This window comes from Garra rufa, chromosome 23 (assembly GCF_049309525.1).
Source record: "Garra rufa chromosome 23, GarRuf1.0, whole genome shotgun sequence".
Classification (NCBI taxonomy): Eukaryota; Metazoa; Chordata; class Actinopteri; order Cypriniformes; family Cyprinidae; genus Garra; species Garra rufa.
This window is the reverse complement of record NC_133383.1, coordinates 11,432,075-11,452,577: the sequence shown is the minus strand read 5'-3', so window position 1 is coordinate 11,452,577 and position 20,503 is coordinate 11,432,075. Positions and strand designations below refer to the sequence as shown.

At 33.9% G+C, this 20,503-nt stretch overlaps 3 protein-coding genes across 3 annotated transcripts in view; 2 read left to right on the top strand and 1 right to left on the bottom strand.

Moving 5' to 3' along the window:
• nipblb (NIPBL cohesin loading factor b) overlaps positions 1 to 12,941 on the top strand; it is a 42,655-nt gene extending 29,714 nt beyond the window's left edge. Inside the window, exons 38-47 of the mRNA XM_073829355.1 lie at positions 2,431 to 2,521; positions 2,616 to 2,789; positions 2,892 to 3,082; positions 3,167 to 3,274; positions 6,111 to 6,311; positions 7,927 to 8,073; positions 8,941 to 9,269; positions 9,376 to 9,550; positions 11,567 to 11,743; positions 11,822 to 12,941. Of these exons, the coding sequence (XP_073685456.1) occupies positions 2,431 to 2,521; positions 2,616 to 2,789; positions 2,892 to 3,082; positions 3,167 to 3,274; positions 6,111 to 6,311; positions 7,927 to 8,073; positions 8,941 to 9,269; positions 9,376 to 9,550; positions 11,567 to 11,743; positions 11,822 to 12,187 (1,959 nt within the window). The 3' untranslated portion in view covers positions 12,188 to 12,941. The remainder of the gene's footprint in view (positions 1 to 2,430; positions 2,522 to 2,615; positions 2,790 to 2,891; positions 3,083 to 3,166; positions 3,275 to 6,110; positions 6,312 to 7,926; positions 8,074 to 8,940; positions 9,270 to 9,375; positions 9,551 to 11,566; positions 11,744 to 11,821) is intronic.
• A 1,576-nt stretch (positions 12,942 to 14,517) lies between these two features.
• On the top strand, positions 14,518 to 17,838 carry LOC141299221 (mesenteric estrogen-dependent adipogenesis protein). Its single transcript, XM_073829571.1, has 5 exons — positions 14,518 to 14,858; positions 14,933 to 15,063; positions 16,225 to 16,340; positions 16,470 to 16,640; positions 16,718 to 17,838. Exons 1-5 carry the CDS (start codon positions 14,545 to 14,547, stop codon positions 16,733 to 16,735), a joined length of 750 nt encoding a protein of 249 aa, XP_073685672.1. The 5' UTR covers positions 14,518 to 14,544; the 3' UTR covers positions 16,736 to 17,838.
• A 116-nt stretch (positions 17,839 to 17,954) lies between these two features.
• Positions 17,955 to 20,503, bottom strand: part of alox5ap (arachidonate 5-lipoxygenase-activating protein) — a 4,036-nt gene continuing 1,487 nt past the window's right edge. Inside the window, exons 3-5 of the mRNA XM_073829572.1 lie at positions 19,084 to 19,154; positions 18,415 to 18,496; positions 17,955 to 18,118 (exon numbers count right to left, since the gene is read on the bottom strand). Coding sequence (XP_073685673.1) covers positions 17,956 to 18,118; positions 18,415 to 18,496; positions 19,084 to 19,154 — 316 coding nt within the window. The 3' untranslated portion in view covers position 17,955. The remainder of the gene's footprint in view (positions 18,119 to 18,414; positions 18,497 to 19,083; positions 19,155 to 20,503) is intronic.

Below are 20,503 nucleotides of genomic sequence, written 5' to 3'. Positions count from 1 at the left end.
TAATAAATCAGCATATTAGAATGATTTCTGAAGGATCATGTGACACTTAAGACTGGAGTAACAGCTGATAAAAATTCAGCTTTTCATCACAGGAATAAATTCTATTTTAAAGTATGTTAAAATAAAATACATTATTTTATATTGTAAAAACATTTTGCAATATTACTGTTTTTTTTCTGTATTATTAATCAAATAAATGCAGCCTTGATGAGCATAAGAGACTTCTTTAAAGACTATTACAAGTCTTACTGACCCCAAACTTTTAAACGGTAGTGTATATTATAATTACAGTTATATTACTCATGATTTCGGTATCATGATCTTAGATCTGATATCTGAATATAATAGATCAGTGGGACCAATACATAATTCATTAATTCAAATAATATATATATATATATATATATATATATTAGGGGTGGGCATAGATTAATTTTTTTAATCTAGATTAATCTAGATTAAATTTTGGAATTAATCTAGATTAATCTAGATTAAAATGGCTAATTTGAATTCTGCTGAAGGCATTCAGAATATGTGTGCTACCCAAATAATGACTTAAAGTCTTTGAGAATGGATCATAAAGCTCATGAAGCTGTTCTATGATAATTTGTTGATGAAAATAAATTATGTTCAATTAGATGTACTTGTGTTTACTAACTAACTAACAATGAAATTATTTTTTCTACCTATTAGATTGTGTTTTTTTTTAACGTCAACACCTACCCAGCCCATTACATGTTACACCGTACTTTTATTTTGACAGGTTGCCGAGAAGTTTCTGTGTCATACAGTATGATATGATGCTAGTTTTCTCAAATGAAACGGTATAAGTGACACTCACAGCAGTTTGGGAGATTGAGTTTATCTGTTCATGTGAGATGCAAATGCCAAAAATTACCGGGAGCGTCACGTGGGTTTCAGTATGCGTGTAGTAAAAGCGCGTCTCCGCAATGCATACATACAGCTAGGCAAACGGAACATATCGGATTCATATTAAAACGGTCTTTTTGCATTTCAGTTTTCACATACACTAGTCCATATCGCGATTTGAATTAAGTGACTGACCAACATTTGATTTATGAATCCAAAAAACGACGAATTTACGTGGCATTTCGCTATAGTAGATTCGTTTTTTATGAATGGAGGATGACGCGATCCCGTCTGTGTTTTGGCGGAGGAGACTTAAACGCGCGACCATATTCTACTACAGTCTTCGGTATACATCCGCGTTAAACTATCAAGGTGAAAGTCATCATAGCTTGCGTAGTTTAGACCCAGCTCCCAACCCAAATTTGAGAATAGATTAACGGCGATATTTTTTTTATCGCGCGATAAGAGTTTCACGTTAACGCAGCACGTTAACGCCGATAACGGCCCACCACTAATATATATATATGTGTATGTGTATATAAACATATATGTGTGGGTTTTTTGTACAAAAATGATTTCATTACTGTCAATTATCAATACATTCTAATTGCTGTAATACAACACATTTTATTAGTTTTTTAAATGATTTAAATCAGCTTTAAAAGCAGCAATGATGCATAGACAAAATGTAAGTGTATTAAGTATTCATAATACATTATTCATATTTTTTTAATCTTTTTTTTTTTAATTCTCAAAAACATTGTTCCTGTTGGTATGACAAAGTTGATGCATTTTACATTTTTAGTATTGTACTACAGCAATTAGAATCAATTGAGAATTGACAGTAATTATGATAATTTTTGTACAAAAAATACAAAAATTAAACATCCTAATACATTAGGAGATTAAGAATTTTCAGGAAAATGTGCTTAATTGACATGAAATGTCACACATAATGTCTCATGCACTAGAGAAACCTTTTTATAATTTCATATAACTATTGGTGGATGTACCCACTTTGGTGTGTTTGCACTGCAGTAACTAGGAATGGTTATAGTTCTAGGAACTCCGTTTGGAGGAACTAAATTAGCTTCTACGTCAGAGTAGGGTCTAAAACGGTTCTTATAAGAACTACCAGTGATGCAGGTGTATGCTGATTGAAATGCATACGCAAACACTGCCTACCTGGCATTTTTAAAGAGATTTAGTCAGATTTTCATGCCGTTTCAGTCACGTAAATTTTTAGCACAAAACCCACGACACACAACAAAAACAGCTCCGATCACAGCATCCATTCACCGTTTGTTGGCATTTGTAAATGCCACGCATAAAGATGGCGCTGTTGGCCACTTTGAAGTTCCTGCTGCCCAAGGGAGAAATCGATTTTCTAGGAACTACTATGCTGGCTTGTTCCTAGAACTGCGTGTTGCCAAAGCCACTAATATGAAAATGTCTTAATCTCCCTATAATATATTTAATTTCCTATCAAATGTAACCTGGAAGTGTTTTCATAAGATTTACTCCTTTACCTGTTTGGTTAATGGTCGTCTTCTCTTTCAGGTGGTCATAAAGGACAAAGTGCTGGAGCTGCTGTTGTATTTCACTAAGAATGAGGATGAGGAGGTGCAGACCAAGGCTATTATTGGTCTAGGTAAATATTTGCTCTCCATAATCACTGCGTTTCTTGTTTTCACCTTTTCACTTCACTCACAGATGCACAAAACTATGATCTATTGGTTCTCCAGGCTTCTTGTTCATCCAGCACCCAGGGCTAATGTTTGCTTCAGATGTGAAAAACCTCTACAACTGCCTTCTGGCTGACAGAAAAACATCAGTGAATTTGAAGATCCAGGTGCTAAAGAATCTGCAGACATACTTGCAAGAAGAAGACTCTCGCATGCAGGAAGCCGACAGGGAGTGTGAGTGTCATTTTTGTGTAGAATGTACTTGTTCATGATCATTGGTAAGTAGCCAGCCAGTCAGCTATTTTTATTCTCATTCTTTGTCTTTGGTCTTTTCAGGGAAGAAGATGTCTAAACAGGAGGACCTGAAGGAGATGGGTGACATCTCATCTGGCATGAGCAGTTCTATCATGCAGCTCTACCTCAAGCAGGTGCTGGAGAGCTTTTTCCACACGCAATCCAGCGTACGGCACTTTGCCCTCAATGTTATCGCCCTGACGCTCAGCCAAGGTCTCATTCATCCTGTACAGGTATGTATTAACTGCACAAACTCTCCTAAAGCCGGTCGAAAAGAGCATTTAGTTTAACTTGCTTGTTTCCTCTTTCTTCATCAGTGCGTTCCGTATCTTATTGCAATGGGAACTGACTTGGAACCTACAATGAGGAATAAAGCTGATCAACAGCTGGTGGAGATTGATAAGAAATACACAGGATTCATTCACGTAAGTGGATTTGAACGAACATGCATTTGGTTTATAGGTAAAACTAAAACCACAAAACCATCAAGGCTGCATTTACTGGATCAAAAACAAAAAAAAACTCTCATATTGTGAAAAATTATTACAGTTTAAAATATTAGTTGTCTATTTTAATATATATATGACCCTGGACCAGAAACCAGTCATAAGGGTCATTTTTTTATATTATTTATACATCACATAAAAGCTGAATAGGCTTTCCATTTGATGTATGGTTTGTTAGGATATTTGAAAATCTGAAATCTAAGGGTGAAAAAAAAAAATTAAAGTATTGGGAAGATTGCCAGAAAGTTAGATATATTTATGCTAGGAAATTCACAAAATATATTCACAGAACATGATCTTCACTTAATATCATAATGATTTTTGGCATAAAAGAAAAATCGATAATTTTGACCCATACAATGTATTTTTGTCTACGAAACAATTTCTTTTTGTTGTTGTTGTTGTTGTTGTTTTTTCAGGATTCTTTGATGAATAAAAAGTTAAAAAGAACAGCATTTATTCAAAATATTAAATGAAGTCTTTACTGTCACTTTTGATCAAATTAACACATCCTTGCTGAATAAAAGTATTCATTTCTTTTTTTTTAAAAACGGTAGGGGAATATTGTTACAAAATATTTCTATTTTAAAGAAATGCTGTTCTTTTGATCAGCTTTGATCATATATAGGATAATAATTTTATGAATATATATATATAAAAGCAACATTTCTCATTTTTATTTAGTTTAACTTGACATATTAAAATAACTAAACTAACCCTGAAATAAAAATGTATAAAAACCATACATACTTAAAAAACTGAAAAAATATATGTATTGCACATTTTCTCTGAAATTAATTGCGATTAATCCCACCTAACATTAACGTTTTTAAATATACTTTTATATTGCAATAATTTCACATTCAATCTTCAAATTAAAGTTCAAACAATATAAAGGCAGTATATGTGAAATAATTATTCTAAGTACCACAGATACTAATACTACTGGTGTCTCTATAAAATTGTTTTTCCCCTCTAATATTTAATAATTGAGAGCTATTAATTTTAACATTTATTAGACTTTAAAAAAACAGCAAATTCTAATTTAAGTAAACTTAAAACAATCTTTACATAAACCCATTATTTGCCTGTTCCCTTCAACAAGTAGGAAATGATCAAACATTAAATTCTAAATTAAATAAAGATAAATCCTCCAAGCTAAAAAAGTTTTTGATTTCCTCTATTTTTTTTTGTTCTTTAATTAACAGACATTAAAGCAGCTGGATTATTAGCTTACTTGCCTGCTATTTCTTTAAGAGCCGCCTCTGCTGAGCATGACGTGGATCTCACACGCATCATATTTTCTCACAACTCTTTTTACCTTTGCTGACCCACTTCAAGTCTTAAAGTCTCTACTAATGAGCTGATGGGGTGTGTAAGATAAGGAAGACGATGCTGGGTTGCTTTAGGACAGTTTAGAGAGCCATTTCAGAGACCTGTTCTTAAATGTGACTCATATATAACAAATATTACATGCGTGTACAGTTTTAAGGAAGTTTTAATCGCCTTTTCGGTAACTTCATGACTTAACTGACGACATTGTGCATGCACAAGTTTCTCACAAGCTTTGATATGAAATGATACAGGCTACAGCATGCAACGGCGCCCACGCGCTGCAAGCACAGTACCTATTCCGTGCTTGTTTGACTAGCGCTGACGAAGAAATGAAGTTGGAGTGCGCGTCTGAAATATCTTGTTTGATGTGGTCGTAAAGATGTTCAGCATCTAAATAAACACAATTCTTGTCAAGAAAAAAAAAGTTAGAAGCAGCAGTTGAGAGTGGGGTGGTAAATATTTTTAACACTGTTAAAGGAGACGTTCACTTCCAAAACAAAAATTTACAGATAAATTACTCATGTTCATGTCTTTCTTTCTTTAGTCGTAAAAGTTTCTTGAGGGAAACATTTCAGGAGTGTTCTCCAAATAGTGGACTTCTATGGTGCCCGTGAGTTTGAACTTCTAAAATGCAGTTTAAATGCAGCTTCAAAGGGCTCTAAACAAACCCAGCTGAGAAAGAAGTGTCTTATCTAGCGAAACTAATGCGAATGCGCTCTCTGTGCACTCCGGTTCAAGACAGTTAGGGTATGTCGAAAAACTCATCTCATTTTCTCCAACTTCAAAATCATCCTACATCATTGTTTTTCTTTTTTTGTAAAGGGTGTTTGACCATCTTTGCAGATTCACTTTGTAAACATTGAGTCGGTACTTCTGCAGCGATGATGGATGATTTTGAAGTTAAAGGATAATAGGAGCTGGGAGTTTTTTAACATACCTTAACTGTCTTGAACTGGAATACACGGAGTATGCATGCACATCGCAGAGCTAGACAGGATAGGCATTTGAGGTTAAAAGTATATAAATTGTAAAAAAAATTTTAGAAAATAACCAATCGTTTCACTAGATAAGACCCTTCTTCCTTGGCTGGGATCATTTAGAGCCCTTTGAAGCTGCATTTAAACTGCGTTTCGGAAGTTCAAACTCAAGGGCACCATAGAATTCCATTATATGGAGAGAAATCCTGAAATGTGTTCCTCAAGAAACATTTATTTACGACAAAAGAAAGAAAGACATAAACATCTTGGATGACAATGGGGTGAGTAAATTATCTGTAAATCTCGTTTAAACTGAAATTAATCGCCAGCACTAATGCGCTAAAAAAATGAGTTCAAAATATTTTTTATAATTATAAAGTTTTATATTATAAAGTTATAATATTATGTAAGTTCTGCTAAAATAACATATGCTATCCAAACAGATGAAGGCAGTGGCGGGGATGAAGATGTCCTATCAGGTGCAGCAAGCCATCGTGGATTCAAAGGACACGGTAGTCAGGGGTTTCCGACAGGATGAGACAAACACTGCTCTTTGCTCACATCTCTACACCATGGTGCGTGGAAACAGGCAACACCGCAGGGCTTTCCTCATCTCGCTGCTCAACCTGTTTGACGACAATGCGGTTAGTGACCTTTTTTAATGTTTCGCATTATATGTCATGAGGGGTTAAATTGTGCCAGGGCTGCCTAGGGCTGACTTGTTAAGTGGTGAACATTTCATAATATATTTTGAACAATATTTAGCTTGAAAAACACTCAAAACAATTGAAAAAATGTATTTCTGTACCTGAGTATTACCATTAGACCTACTCGAAAACTACTTGAAGGGTATGTTCACACTTCTCATGTTTGGTTTGATTAAAACAAACCCTGGTGCGATTGATCTGTTAGTGCGGTTCGTTTTAGTAAGTGTGAACGCTGCCATCCGAACCCTGGTACACACCAAACAAGCGGACCGAGACCGCTTAAAAGATGGGTTTCAAACAAACTCTGGTGCAGTTTGAATAAAATATAAACGCAACACGGACCAAATACTTCTTAAACCAAAAACGGGAAGTAATGACAAGATGTAAAGCTATGCAACATGATTTCACAAAGGGAACAAGTGGTGTATCTAAAACCAAACAAGCGTAAGGGCAAAGTAGAGCAACGAGGAGGTAAAGTGCCTTGTATGAGCTCCTTGTGAGTTTGCAGGTGGTGAAAATAAAATCATATGCAGCCAACAATGACCGTGCTTAGTTTAGCAGATGGCATTGCGTCTATTTAACTTAAAGCGGCAATCAGCAGACCGATCAGTGAATGGGTACTTTGATACATACACCCGCAGCACTGCTTTAAGTTGAACGTACCTTCCCTTTTGCCTTTTTTCCACTATGCCTTTAGGTTCGATATCTTTAAGTTCGCTGTGGAAAATGCCAGTGTGAACACTAAGCGGACCAGGACCAAATGTTTCATTTTCCTTTTGCCTTTTTCCACTATACCTTTAGGTTCAATATCTTTAAGTTCGCTGTGGAAAATGCCAGTGTGAACACTAAGCGGACCAGGACCAAATGTTTCATTTTCATTTTGCCTTTTTCCACTATGCCTTTAGGTTCGATATCTTTAGGTTCGCTGTGGAAAATGCCAGTGTGAACACTAAGCGGACCAGGACCAAATGTTTCATTTTCATTTTGCCTTTTTCCACTATGCCTTTAGGTTCGATATCTTTAGGTTCGCTGTTGAAAATGCCAGTGTGAACACTAAGCGGACCAGGACCAAATGTTTCATTTTCCTTATGCCTTTTTCCACTATGCCTTTAGGTTCGATATCTTTAAGTTCGCTGTGGAAAATGCCAGTGTGAACACTAAGCGGACCAGGACCAAATGTTTCATTTTCCTTTTGCTTTTTTTCCACTATGCCTTTAGGTTTGGTACCAAATTAACCGAACGAACCGAACTATCAGTGTGAACACACCCTTTAAATACTGTTTTAATTGTCATCCGATGTAGATTTCGATCAGCATGTTAGCGTTCATAGCAGAGGGCTCGCTTAAAATTTGCATACACGTGCATCCACTGAATGCCTGAAACCACAGAGCCCCCACATGACAAATCTCGATTTAACACCTCTGTGTCACTGTATTGCATGTTTTATATTAGCTTCTGTAGCTACAGTGTTTTTTCTATAGCGTATATAGTATTTTGAATGACCTGTGTTTTGGAGGTATCAAGTATGCTGTTTTGTTTTCTTGCCTTGCAGAAGTCAGATGTGAACATGCTGCTGTATATCGCAGACAATATCGCCTGCTTCCCATTTCAGAGTCAGGAAGAGCCGCTGTTCATTATGCACCATGTAGACATCACACTATCAGTATCTGGCAGCAACCTGTTGCAGTCCTTCAAAGAGGTGCGCTGCTTTTTCAACCACTCCGTCTGTTGAGTTTTTATCCTTTTACTGTGACTCTCTTGAACCTATAGTAGTCTAGAAAAAGTGTTTTGGAAATTTTTATTGAAAATTATTATAGTAGATATATCTCTTTTTAATTTATAGTAGATAAATACAATACAAACCAACATTTGATTCAAATTATATATATTTTTTTATTTATATTTTTTTTATGGTTAATTCTAAAAAAAAATTCTAAAACAAAAAATGCTATTTAAAAACACGATTTAAAGTTTGATTTTGTCATTTTTAATCTCTCTATACATTTATTTATTTCATTTATATATAAAGATTAAAATGACAAAAGCAAATATATTATAAATGAATGTACTTTTATTTTGGTTTTAGTTTTAATAATTTCGGTACTTATTTCAGGTATTTGGCAGGGCAACATTTCTTCCTTTTTTTAGTTAAGTTTTTCATATGATATGTATTTTTTTATTTGATTTTATTTGAGCTTTATTTTATAATTTTTTTTATTAAAAATTATGGTAGATTTAAGTCATAAGTGATTAATACAAACCTGCAATTTTCATTTTTTTATGTTAGAAATAATTGTTATGGTTAATTCTAAAAACAAATCTATTTAGAAACGGGGGGTGGGGGGCATGTAGACAGTGTTTAAGTGTAATCTGTATATTAAATAATATTTATAAGCGTTATTAAATATTTATCAATATTTAAAAATGTTTCAATTTTTGCTTTTTTTTTGTAAATTATGTATTTTATATAAACATATTTACATTTTGGTAACAAGCATCACCTTTCATTTTGTTGGTCTTTTTGTACTGATATTCCATTTTCTAACAATCTCACCTTGTATTGCAGTCTTTACTAAAAGAGCCTAGACCACGGGAAAAGAAGAAAAAAAGAGGGAAAAAATATGGCTCTGAGGAAGAGGATGAAAGTAGCAGGGGTAGCAGCAGTGATAGCGATAGCAGCGATGAAGTCATCCGTCGGCGCAAGAAACCCAAGCGATCTGCAGCGGTGAACTCTGACTCCGATTCGGACCTGGACTTGGAGGACGTGGACAAGGTCATGCAGCGTCTGCCTGACAACCCCGAGCCCTTATTAGACTTTGCCAACGCCTCTCAGGGCATCCTGCTGCTCCTGATGCTCAAGCAGCACCTTAAGAACCTCTACGGCTTCTCTGACAGGTGAACTTTAACTGATAGTTCAAATGCATTGTGGTCTGAAATGACTCATGTAATGTGTTCACGGTCACTGGCTTCAAAACAAACACGTCTTTATCTCTTCCTGCAGCAAAATTCAGAAGTATTCGCCTACGGAGTCTGCAAAGGTTTATGATAAGGCTGTAAACAGGAAGGCCAATGTGCATTTCAACCCGCGGCAGACACTGGACTACCTGACGAATAACCTGTCCAATGGAGATCTTACTTACGATGTCAAGAGGAGAGTCGTCAGACAGTATTTAGATGTAAATATTATGACTTTATATTTTATGTGTGTTTTGCCTCATAAAGTGAGGCAAAATATAAATATATATATATATGTGTGTGTGTGTGTGTGTGTGTGTGTGTGTGTAATAAGTAAAAATTTAAATCTTTAATCTATTTTTTTTTTCACTGTTCATCTCTATTTTATTTATTTATTTAATGCTCTAAAATAGCTTGAAAAATTACAAATGATTGATTTCTTCAATTTTTCATGTTTTGATAGTCAAATAATCAGGGCATGTTATTTGTCAATTGATGATTAATCAGTATCATATTATTCAAGAATTAATAAAAGATTTAATATATAGGATTTTATGTACTCTATAAAAATAAAAAACTAAAATTAGTATCGATATTTGTAACCAAAACAAGTTATTAAAAATACATTTTACTTGAAATACTTGAAATAGCACAATAGCTACAATTAAAATGAAAACAAATATTTATTTATTGTTTATTTATTCAATTTCTCCTTTTTTGCCATCTCTATTTTTATTTATTCATTTATTTGTTAAAAATGCTTAATGTCTTGAAGTTTTCATTTTTTTCTCAAGTTTTCATGTTTTTTTTTTCAGTTAAATATTTATTTGTATCATTTTATGTCGTCATATTTTTCCAGTATTGATCATTTTTAATGATTTTAATTAAAAGACAAAGAATATATATATATATATATATATATATTATATAAGAATAAAATATGAATTATGTATTTTATATAATGAAATCAATGAATTAACCATTCAAACATATTAAAATATATTTATAGGCATTATTAATTATCAATATTTAGAATTTTTTTTATTTGAATAAATTTGCATTTAAATTCAGTAAATTTGTTTTTTAATCTCTTTTTCTTTCTCTCTCTCTCTATATATATTTTTTTAATTTATATATATTATTAACCAAAAAAAATTCTAATCATTTTTATTAATTGTAATAAAAGCTGTGAAAAAAATATATATAAATATTAAAAGGAAAAAAATTTTTAAGTTGTAAAAAATTATGCTAAATATTTTTTTTGTCTATTTAAAATGACAAAGCAAAATTGCTAAAGTTAAAATTAGAAAAACACAAATATTGATTTGTTTTGTTTATGTATTACATATTTCAGTCTTTCTGTCATCTGTTTTATTTATTTATTTATTTGGGTTAAAATAGTTTGAAAATGGCTTAAAATTACCCCCCCCCCCATTCCATTAATTTTTTTAATTAAAAGACAAAGAAGAAATATTTAATACATATGTAATGATTTAATATATGCATAATATGAAAATTTGAATGTGTTTTTATGTACTCTATAACAATAAAAAGAATTGATATTAAAAATCACTTTTATTAATTGAAATAAAGCCGAAAATATAAAAAAAATACATTTATTTAGGCTAAATCGTTTTTTTTTTTTTTTCAATTTAAAAGAATTATAAAAAAAAACTGAAAATATCTATTTAGTTTATTTTATTGCAGCTTCAGTCTTTTTAATCGTCTCGATTTTATTTATGTTAAAATAACAAACATGGTTTAAAGTTAATAATCAGGGCATGTTATTTTTCAATAATTAATAATCAGTCATATATTCTTAAGCATTGATTATTAATGGTTTTTAAAAGAAAGAATGGATTAATATATGCATAATTTGAAAATGTACATTCTTATGTTTTTTTATTTTTAAAAAGTCAATATTGATGTTAACCAAAACAAGTTTAAAAATCGTTTTTATTAATTGAAATAAAGCTGAAATAAAATATAAATATTAGAAGAAAAATAAATGTATCTAAGTTAAAAAATAGGCTAAATAGATTTTTTTCTATTGAAAGTGATGTAGCAAAATGACTAAAATGAGAATATAAAAAAAAGACAATTCAAAATATTAATATTATAAAACTAAAACAACATCTGAAGACATTTGAGTATATGATAATTTTTTTTTTTTTGTAATGACGCAGACAGATTCACTGTTTCGTGAACTGACCATTTCTAAACGTTTTATTCCACAGTTTAAGGTACTGATGGAGCACTTGGACCCAGATGAGGAAGATGAGGAAGGCGAAGCTTCAGCTAGTTCCCACGCCAGAAATAAAGCCATCACTTCTTTACTAGGAGGCTCCAGCCCCAAGAACAATGCTGCTGACTCGTACGACGACGACAGTGAGGCGGACGAAAAAGCTCATGGGGTAAGAAATCCACGTTGCTGATGTTTACATTCGACTCTTGATGTCACTTTAAAACTCAACTTATTTGTTCTCTTCCAGTCGTCACGGAGATCCAGGAGAGGCGGAGACTCCGCAGAGGCATCAGGTCACATGAACGAAACGGTAGAAGCCATGGACGTCATCGCCATCTGCTGCCCCAAGTACAAGGACCGGCCGCAGATCGCACGTGTTATTCAGAAGACAAGCACAGGCTACAGCGTTCGCTGGATGGCCGGATCGTACTCCGGCACCTGGGCGGAGGCCAAGAAACGCGACGGACGTAAACTGGTGCCTTGGGTGGACACTATCAAGGAGTCTGACATTATTTACAAGAAAATTGCCTTGACGAGCGCACACAAACTGTCCACCAAAGTAGTGCAGACTTTACGTTCACTGTACGCAGCCAAGGAAGGAACTTCCAGCTAATTAAATCTGTAATAACTCTCAAACTGTTACACCCAACAGACTCTCAGCAGCCAAACTTCATCAGGATATAACGTTTTGTAAACTTAAGTCGGAGAGAAAGGAGTACCACAGACTCACAGGTTTTAAGATCCAACGTGGAATTGAGGAACAATTTTAAAAGTGCGGTCTGTTTGGAAATGTCGATGTGAATCCTGTACATCTTTTAAGTTAAACGAAAAGAACGAACCGGAAAAGAACGAAAACCGGAGCTCCTTCGCTGTTGTGCAGCAACTTGGTTGTTTGAATTTTTTCCCCCTCCACTGTATCATAGTTTAACACAAAAAACAGAAACGAAAAAATGTTTATATCTCTGACGACAAAAAAAAAAAAAAAAATTCTGTTTAAAGAAATAAACCTAAAGTGAATGTTGGAAATTAGTCTGTTGATGTTCTTAATAAAGTGACCTTGGAGTTTAACCTAGCACCGGATGGATTTCTTTAGCTTAGCTCAGTTTCCAGGGAAATAAACTTTTAAACATCTCCTCTGCTTTATGTTTTACTTCTTTTGTGCTGTCAAATGGAGTCTCCTGGACATAATTTATTCGGTTGAAAGCAGAGCATGCAGTATCTGTCGCCTACATGGAAGGGAGGGTTTTTTGTAAATGTAGATTTTGATGTATTGGGTCAGGGTTCGGGTCTCTACACCCCACAGTGGGACGAGGGACCCCCAGCATGTGTGGTGGAGCAAATACTGCAATAAATTTTTTACTTCTCTTTGTTACTTGTCTGGTTTGCGTTTGACTTTGATTTTTGGGATGTTCACGTTCATGTCTAGTCTTTAAAAGTGTGGTTGTGTTGGCTTTAGATCTTATTTCAGAAGTGAATATCAAGATTTATTGTAGTCAGCAAGTTTTAATGTTTATGAAAGAAGTCTCATTCTCACAAGGCTGCATTTGTTTGATCAAAAAATAGAGTAAAACAGTAATATTGTGAAATACTATTACAATAACTGTTTACTAGTTTAAAATAGCTTATCGTCACCTTAGAATTATAAGGTTCTATCTGACATTTTTGTCAAAATTTAGTTATTTACATATTCTGTGACAATTTATTTACATTGTTTGATGTTTCTTATGTAAGCTAGGTACATTTGGGGCATTTTTTAGAAATCAAAAATGGTTCTATCTACAGAAGTCTATGGAACACAAAAACTTTGAAGCTCAATATCTCGAATTTGCTCAGAATGCAGATAGAACCTTATAATTCTAAGGTGACGTTATATAGATTATGTCTTCGGTCACATGATCTTTCAGAATACTACACGCGACGCGACAAAATGACAACGACAAGCAATTTGGCTGTCCACTCCACTCCACGCCAGACGCGACGCGACAGTCATTCAGACAGAAGTACAAGTGCAGTGCACTCCAACGCTTTATGATCTAATTCATAAGTATTAAACGTTTTTAACACGATTAAAACTAACGTTACATACTGAGTGTCTGAGAGCGTTTTTGTTATGGAAAACACTTGTTGGTTCGGATGGAGTTCGCAGTTTTAACGTACATGTTTGCTTAGATTTATTTTCAGGATCTGAGGTAAACTATTTCTGTTGTTGCTTCCAGTATGGCTATAAATAACACGCAATATGACATTCAAAGTGGCATTAGACACTTTTAACAATGAAAAAGCATAATAATTATTAAGTAACCTGACATAATTGTCATAGTTTGTATGTTGTTGTTTCGTAGAAATAGAAAAGTGGCGAGTTAGGACAAAAACTCCGATTAACATGGAAACATATCTCGAAACGCGATAAAAGATATCTTTTCCATGTTAATCGGAGTTTTTGTCCTAACTAGCTGCGACGGGATTTCTATTTTAGAAACGGTTTCTATTTCCGCGACGTCGCGGCTGGAACAATATTTACAAACTATGACAGTTATAATCTCATGTAATGGTTATGTCCTTTATTCAGTGTTAAAAGTGTCTATAAGAGTTTGTTGAAGTCCCAGCTGGGTATTCCAGTTTAAAAATCACACAGAACCTTTCTAAAACCATCCACAAATCAGCCTGGTAGTCTGCAAACCATTTTAGACTAGTTTAAGCTGGCAGAGTAATGACTTGAATATTCCTGAGGTAAGTTAATTGAGTTCCTTCAAGGAAACGCTGTTGGACTATTTGCGGTTAACTGACCTAGTTTGAACGTGACTAATAGGAAAGATGCTAAATTACTACATTTGTGATGTAAAACGATGTTTGCTCTATGCGTGTGTTTAAAACGAGGACACCCGGGTTACTGCAATCTCGTTAAATCCGGATCACAGGTGATAAACCCTAGACATCCCGTCACATTGTTTAACTGGTCCGGACTGAACTATGACTCAGTTGGCTCTAATGCCTAGTAGCTCCACGCCTACCAAACCAAAGTGGACTGCTCATACGCGGGAGGAACACTCGGATTTGTCCTCAAGACGTTACACAAGAAAGAAAATGCTGGAAAGCAAAAATTCGCGCTTTGTTATGGATGTTATCGAGCTAGAGTCGTTTGTGAACAACCCTCCTCATGGATTCACCGTCGAGAGTCGTGCGGGCTGCAGAGTCGTCAAGTGGGATCAGGAGAACAGCTGCGTGTTCATCGGTGAGATCCAGTCTGGAAAGGGGAAAGTGGTTTTCTGCAATTCTCCAGGAAGGTAAATGGATTTAAATGATACGCATGTTTAGATATAGCGTCCGTGCTTGTGTAACTCTTCTTTGGCACTTTCAGGAAAGTCACAGTACGTACTTTGGGAGAGTACACAGATTTGAGACGACAGCTAACCTCAAAGACAATATACATCCTGGTGTCTGCATGCGCCGAAACGAAGATCGAAGAAAAGAGAAATAGAGATGTTCCATGTAAGAGTTTTTATTATTAATATATATCACACAATGAAAGTATTTGACCTGCCTTTGTAAATGAACTTGTAAAAGATGTGTTTTTACGTACAAACAGAGTAGACTTGAATGTTTTTGACATGCAGTGCTGGCCAAAATGATTAGAACACTAGTATTTTCACCTGCTAAAATGGTTTTAAGTTAGTTATTTCTATATTTTGCTGTAGTGTGTCAGTAGGAAATATCAGTTTACATTTCCAAACATTAATTTTGCCATTAATTGTAATAATCCAGTGAGATTTTTGTTTGCACAAGGAGTCTGACAACAGCCAGTGCTCCGCACAGAGATCTGATCTCATCATCATCCAGTCTGTCTGGAATGACATGAAGAAACAGAACAAACCTAAATCCAGAAGAACTGTAGCAACGTCTCCAAGAAGACCCTTCAAGAAACCTATCTGCAAAGTTAAAGTACTGTTAAAAGTTTTAGGCACTTGTGTAAAATGCTGTAAAATGAGGATGCTGTCAAAAATAATGTTATAAATAGATTTGCTTTATCAATTAACTTCTATTAACTAAATTAAATCAACTTTTGGTGATTTAAGCAGCTTTTACCCTTGCACATAGTTTTTTGGGTAGCTTTGCAGGTAGGTCTCTTGAAGCAGGTAGCTATCTTGGAGACATTCTTCTGGATTTAGTCTGTCTTAATTTGTTTTGTTTCGTCATGTCATTCCAGACAGACTGGATGATGATTAGATCACATCGCTGTGGAGCACTTGCTGTTGTCGGCAAACAAAAATCTCACTGGATTATTACAATTGATGGCAAAATGAATATTTGGAAATGGATATTTCCTACTGACACACTACAGCAGAAGATAAAAATAACTGACTTAAAACCATTTTTAGCTGGTGAAAATACTAGTGTTCTAATACTTTTGGTCACCCCTGTATATAGTGTTTAATATGGACTTGAATTGATATTTATGGTGATATTAGTAATATTACTTATATCAGAGATATAAGTAAGCACTACAAATTATGTAAATGTAAAAATGAGTCAAAGCATGAAATGCAATATAGCTATGTGTCACAGTGTCAACAGGGAAGGTATCATTATCCTTTACATCATTGCATAATGTTTTTGTAAAGTCAAATGCCTCACCCTTGTTATTGTCTACAGCTCTTGGACATTATGTGGTGGCGATCAACGGCAATCATCCAATGATCAGATGGGAGATAGAGAGAGGCTTAGACATGACTATTTCATCTGTTGCTGGAGAGAGTTATACAGTTGATGTGAGTTCATCTATGGTTGAGACTTCTGTTTTTAAATGATTTATGATGTACAAGTTTAGTGTGCTTTTCCTGCTTTTATTTATTTATTTATTATTATTATTATTATTACTATTTTTTTTTTAAATTAAGGTTGATGTTAGTGCTGCACTACAAGGATGGGTTGGTGAGAGCTATCACATCCTTGATGACGTAGGAAAGATAAAACCTGTCTGGAAAGACACACATTTTACTATCAAGTACCGTTCTGACGCCCTTTTTGACTTTCCCTACTGGTTCGGCTTCAGCAAACGACAGTTCAAGGTGTGTTTGAATAAATAACCAAGCCTCTCTGATTATTTCTAGTATTGAGAACATGTCTAAAAAGTCTGATCTTGCAGGTCACATTCCATGGATGATGAGTGTAGCACCAAAAGTGTTACGTAAAACAGCAAATATCTACTGAAACAGACTTCAGTCTGTGGAAACCTAAGCCCACAGATGAGGAGAGCATTGATGCACCTTAAAGGACTGCTTTACTGTAAATAAAATTTTATTTTGCTCATGTTAGCAGTAATACAAAACAATCATGAAGAAGTGCTGAAATTGTTGGAACTTAATCTTAATTATAATTCTCTTCAAACAGAAAGGTCAATTTCATAAATCCTCACATTAGTAAACTCAAGATGGTTACAATACTTTTTTAAAAATAGGTCACTTTATGCAAAAGTGCACAGGAACTGAAAAATAGAAAACTGACCATTTACACTACCAGTCAAAAGATTTTTAGTGTTTTTTAAAAAGGTCTAATGCTCACCAAGCCTGCATTTATTTGATCCAAAGCACAGCAAAAGAAGTAAAGTTGTAAAATATTTTTACTATCTAAAATAACTGTTTTCTATTTGAATATATTTAAAAATGTAATTTATTCCTGTGATTTCAAAGCTCAATTTTTAGCATCATTACGCCAGTCACATGATCCTTCAGAAATCATTCAAATATTTTAATTTGCTGCTAAAAAACATTATTATTATGTTGAAAACAGCTAAATAGAATTTTTTCAGGTTTTATCAATGAATAGAAAGTTCAGAGAAACAGCATTTATTTGAAATAGAAATATTTTGTAACATCTTTATCATCATTTTTGATCACAGTAATAAAGTACACTTTAAAATCTATTCAGACAGAAAACTGTTATTTTAAATAGTAAATAGTTTTTGCTTGGTGAGCAGAAGAGACTAATTAAAAGAAAACATTAAAAATCTTACCGTTCAAAAACTTTTGACTGGCAGTGAGAGGCTAAGTTCAGAGAGAGGTGTAAAATAATTTTTTCTGACAAATCTTTATAAACCTTACTTTAAAATAAAAGATTAAGCATGATATGACCCCGTTTAAAACATTTCTTTAAATACCTTATACTGGGACAGTAATGGTAAAAACAGCCTTTTGCATCGTCTTGTGTTGATTTGTAAAAGTTTGTAATATGTACATATCATTTTTAAATAAAATGCCTCTGTAACCATCTCTGTGAATGCTTCACTTGTTTCTCGCCACATCCTCTGACTAACTGACAAATCATTAACCGAAAAAGTTTATCTACACTGTGTTTACAGCTGCAGTTAAATCTGTCTGGCACAGTTCAGGGCAAGAGCAGAAGGGTTGACGCTGCTTTGGTGATTGTCTGGATGGACTCTTTGTAGTCACTGCCGCCGTAGGTGAGCATCAGGTGATTTATTAGTCCCACAACACACATGAGTGACAGGAAGAAGAGAATACGTTTCCCAAAGAGGAAGCCAGGGGTGCTGTCAGGCATACAAGCAGAATATCTATTAACAAATCTGGTGTGTGAAAAAAGTTACAAGATGTGGTTGATGTGTCTGCTTAAAGCAATCACTTAAGCTCTTAAGTTTCCAATGGTTCCGTGACTAATATTTGTACTGAGATTAACTTTAGGCAACATCTAATGCTAATGGAATGCGGAACAACCCACATTTGTCTGTGTTTGGTGTAGTTTTAAGGTCAGAAACCTTTAAACATGTAAACATGTTTGAGATTTATTTGTTTACAGTTATGGATTTGTACATTTTAAAAATCATACCTTTGGCAAGTCTGCCCCAAGTAGCCAACAAAGTACTTCTGCCGGACCACAAGGTAGATGATGCCAGCAAAGGAAGCTGGAGCTGTAACAAAAATGGTTTAAAGACTTTGATATATTTATCAGGATAATTTAAACGAAGATTCTCTCATTACTCGCCCTCATGTCGTTCCAAACCTACAAGACCTTTGTTCATCTTCTGAAAAAATATCTTAATTAGTGTTCCAAAGACGAACAAAGGATTTATGGGTTTGGAACGAGTACTTAATGACTTTTTTTTTTTTTTTTTTGGGGGGGGGTGAACTTTAAATTATACTGGATAATTTCTAAGAAAGTTATTGTACACAATTTTCACTCAGGGAAATACATATATACGTGTCGTTCCTTAGCAACTCAATTACTCTTTCAGTGGTATTCAAAAATAGAGCAAGTGATTATGTAGACAAATATTTGCACATGGGTCATAACAGAAATGATTAGCCAGGAAATGCAAACTATTGCTACTAAATTACAAATGGGTATTTTCTTTAGTACTTCGGGTGTTTTCCCACTATATTGTAGTACATGTCTATATATAACATGTACATATATGTGTACAGTACATATATATATAAAAAAAAATAACAAGTCACTTTAACTTCTAAAAATTTTGATTATTGGATTATTGAATACCTTGGCTGAGGCAGATACCGGCGCACCACAGTACTGCCAGAAATGTGGGGTACGTGTCCATGCAGTTTCGACTGAGAAAACAGTAAATACATAAATAATTTTGAAGCAGAGCATTTTATTAATAACTTTTTAGACAGTTTCAGAAACTAGAAGCTCTGGGATTTCACTTGACCAAACTGATGTAAAGACAAGCTGTCAGTTCTTTTTGTGGTACTTCCATGTAGCTGTTAGAAATATTGTGAAAGAGCTGTTACTTCCTCTCTGGTGGTGGTTAATGACACTTTACGATTGCATCTAAATTGAGATAAACTGGCAAAGCAGAATCGAATAGTCAAGATATGCAACTGATAATAATGCTGTCAGTTTGGTTTATTTTGCACATCTCATCCACTTGATCTGAATTTTTCTTTAAGTTATACAATTTACTATAAAATGTATAAGTTCTTTCTACAGAATTGGTGCAAACCCAAAAACATTTAAAAAGCATTTAAGTATTTAAATCTTAGATGTTTACTAAGTTCCTTTTATTATCTACTGAAATCCACAGTAATATTTAAAATATCAGTAAGCTTAATATATATTATATTCAGTCAACTTATGAAAAAAAAAAATCACAGAATTTCAACTTGTGAAAATGATATAAAATATCTTTTTGATTTTTCAAAAGAAGTGAAGTAAAAAAAAAATTATATTTTCTTTGTAAATTGTCAAACTTTGTCAAAAATGTGTCCTGCATTTTCATGTCACTACTGAAACAGTGTATGTTTTAGTCCAGAGACCGATTTTAACTACACCCCTACATTTATGATCAGGGAATATACCTGTGTCACTCTCTCTCATAGCAACATGGTGAGTAGATAGTTTAAAAGTTTGAAACATCTGTGTGTTACTTTAAAGAATGTCATTTTTCTATAATTAAACACTTTTTTTGGGAGTTATACCATAACGTTTAGCTTTTATACAGTATGTGTACAACTGTTTAGAACTGTGCCAGCTAACCATGTGCTGATTAGCATCTTTAAGCTAGGTTTAAAAGTATATATATTTGATGAAGTTTCAGTACATGTTTGTTTTTTTCCGGGTGTTATCTCATAAAATTGTCACTATCGAAACAGTCATGAGGGAAATATTTGAAGTAGTTTTGGTAGTTACATGTTTGTTTGTTTTTGGGTGTTATCTCATAAAGTTATCACTATTAAAACAGTCATGAGTGAAATATTTGATGAATGTTTGTTTTTTGGGGTGTTCTATCATACACTCTCAGAAATAAAGGTACAAAAGCTGTCACTGGGCCAATACCTTTTCAAAAGGTACATGTTTGTACCTAAAGATTCCATTTTTGTAACTTGAAGGTACATATTAGTACTTAAAGTGTACATATTAGAACCTTTATTTCTGAGAGTTTAAAATGGTCACTATC

Excerpts from the sequence above, each read along its gene's own strand:
- LOC141299221 (XM_073829571.1), top strand. The coding sequence starts at position 14,545 with ATGACTCAGTTGGCTCTAATGCCTAGTAGCTCCACGCCTACCAAACCA. Across the intron at positions 15,064-16,224 it reads GAGAAATAGAGATGTTCCAT|CTCTTGGACATTATGTGGTG; the intron begins GTAAGAGTTTTT and ends TATTGTCTACAG. Across the intron at positions 16,341-16,469 it reads GAGAGAGTTATACAGTTGAT|GTTGATGTTAGTGCTGCACT; the intron begins GTGAGTTCATCT and ends TTTTAAATTAAG.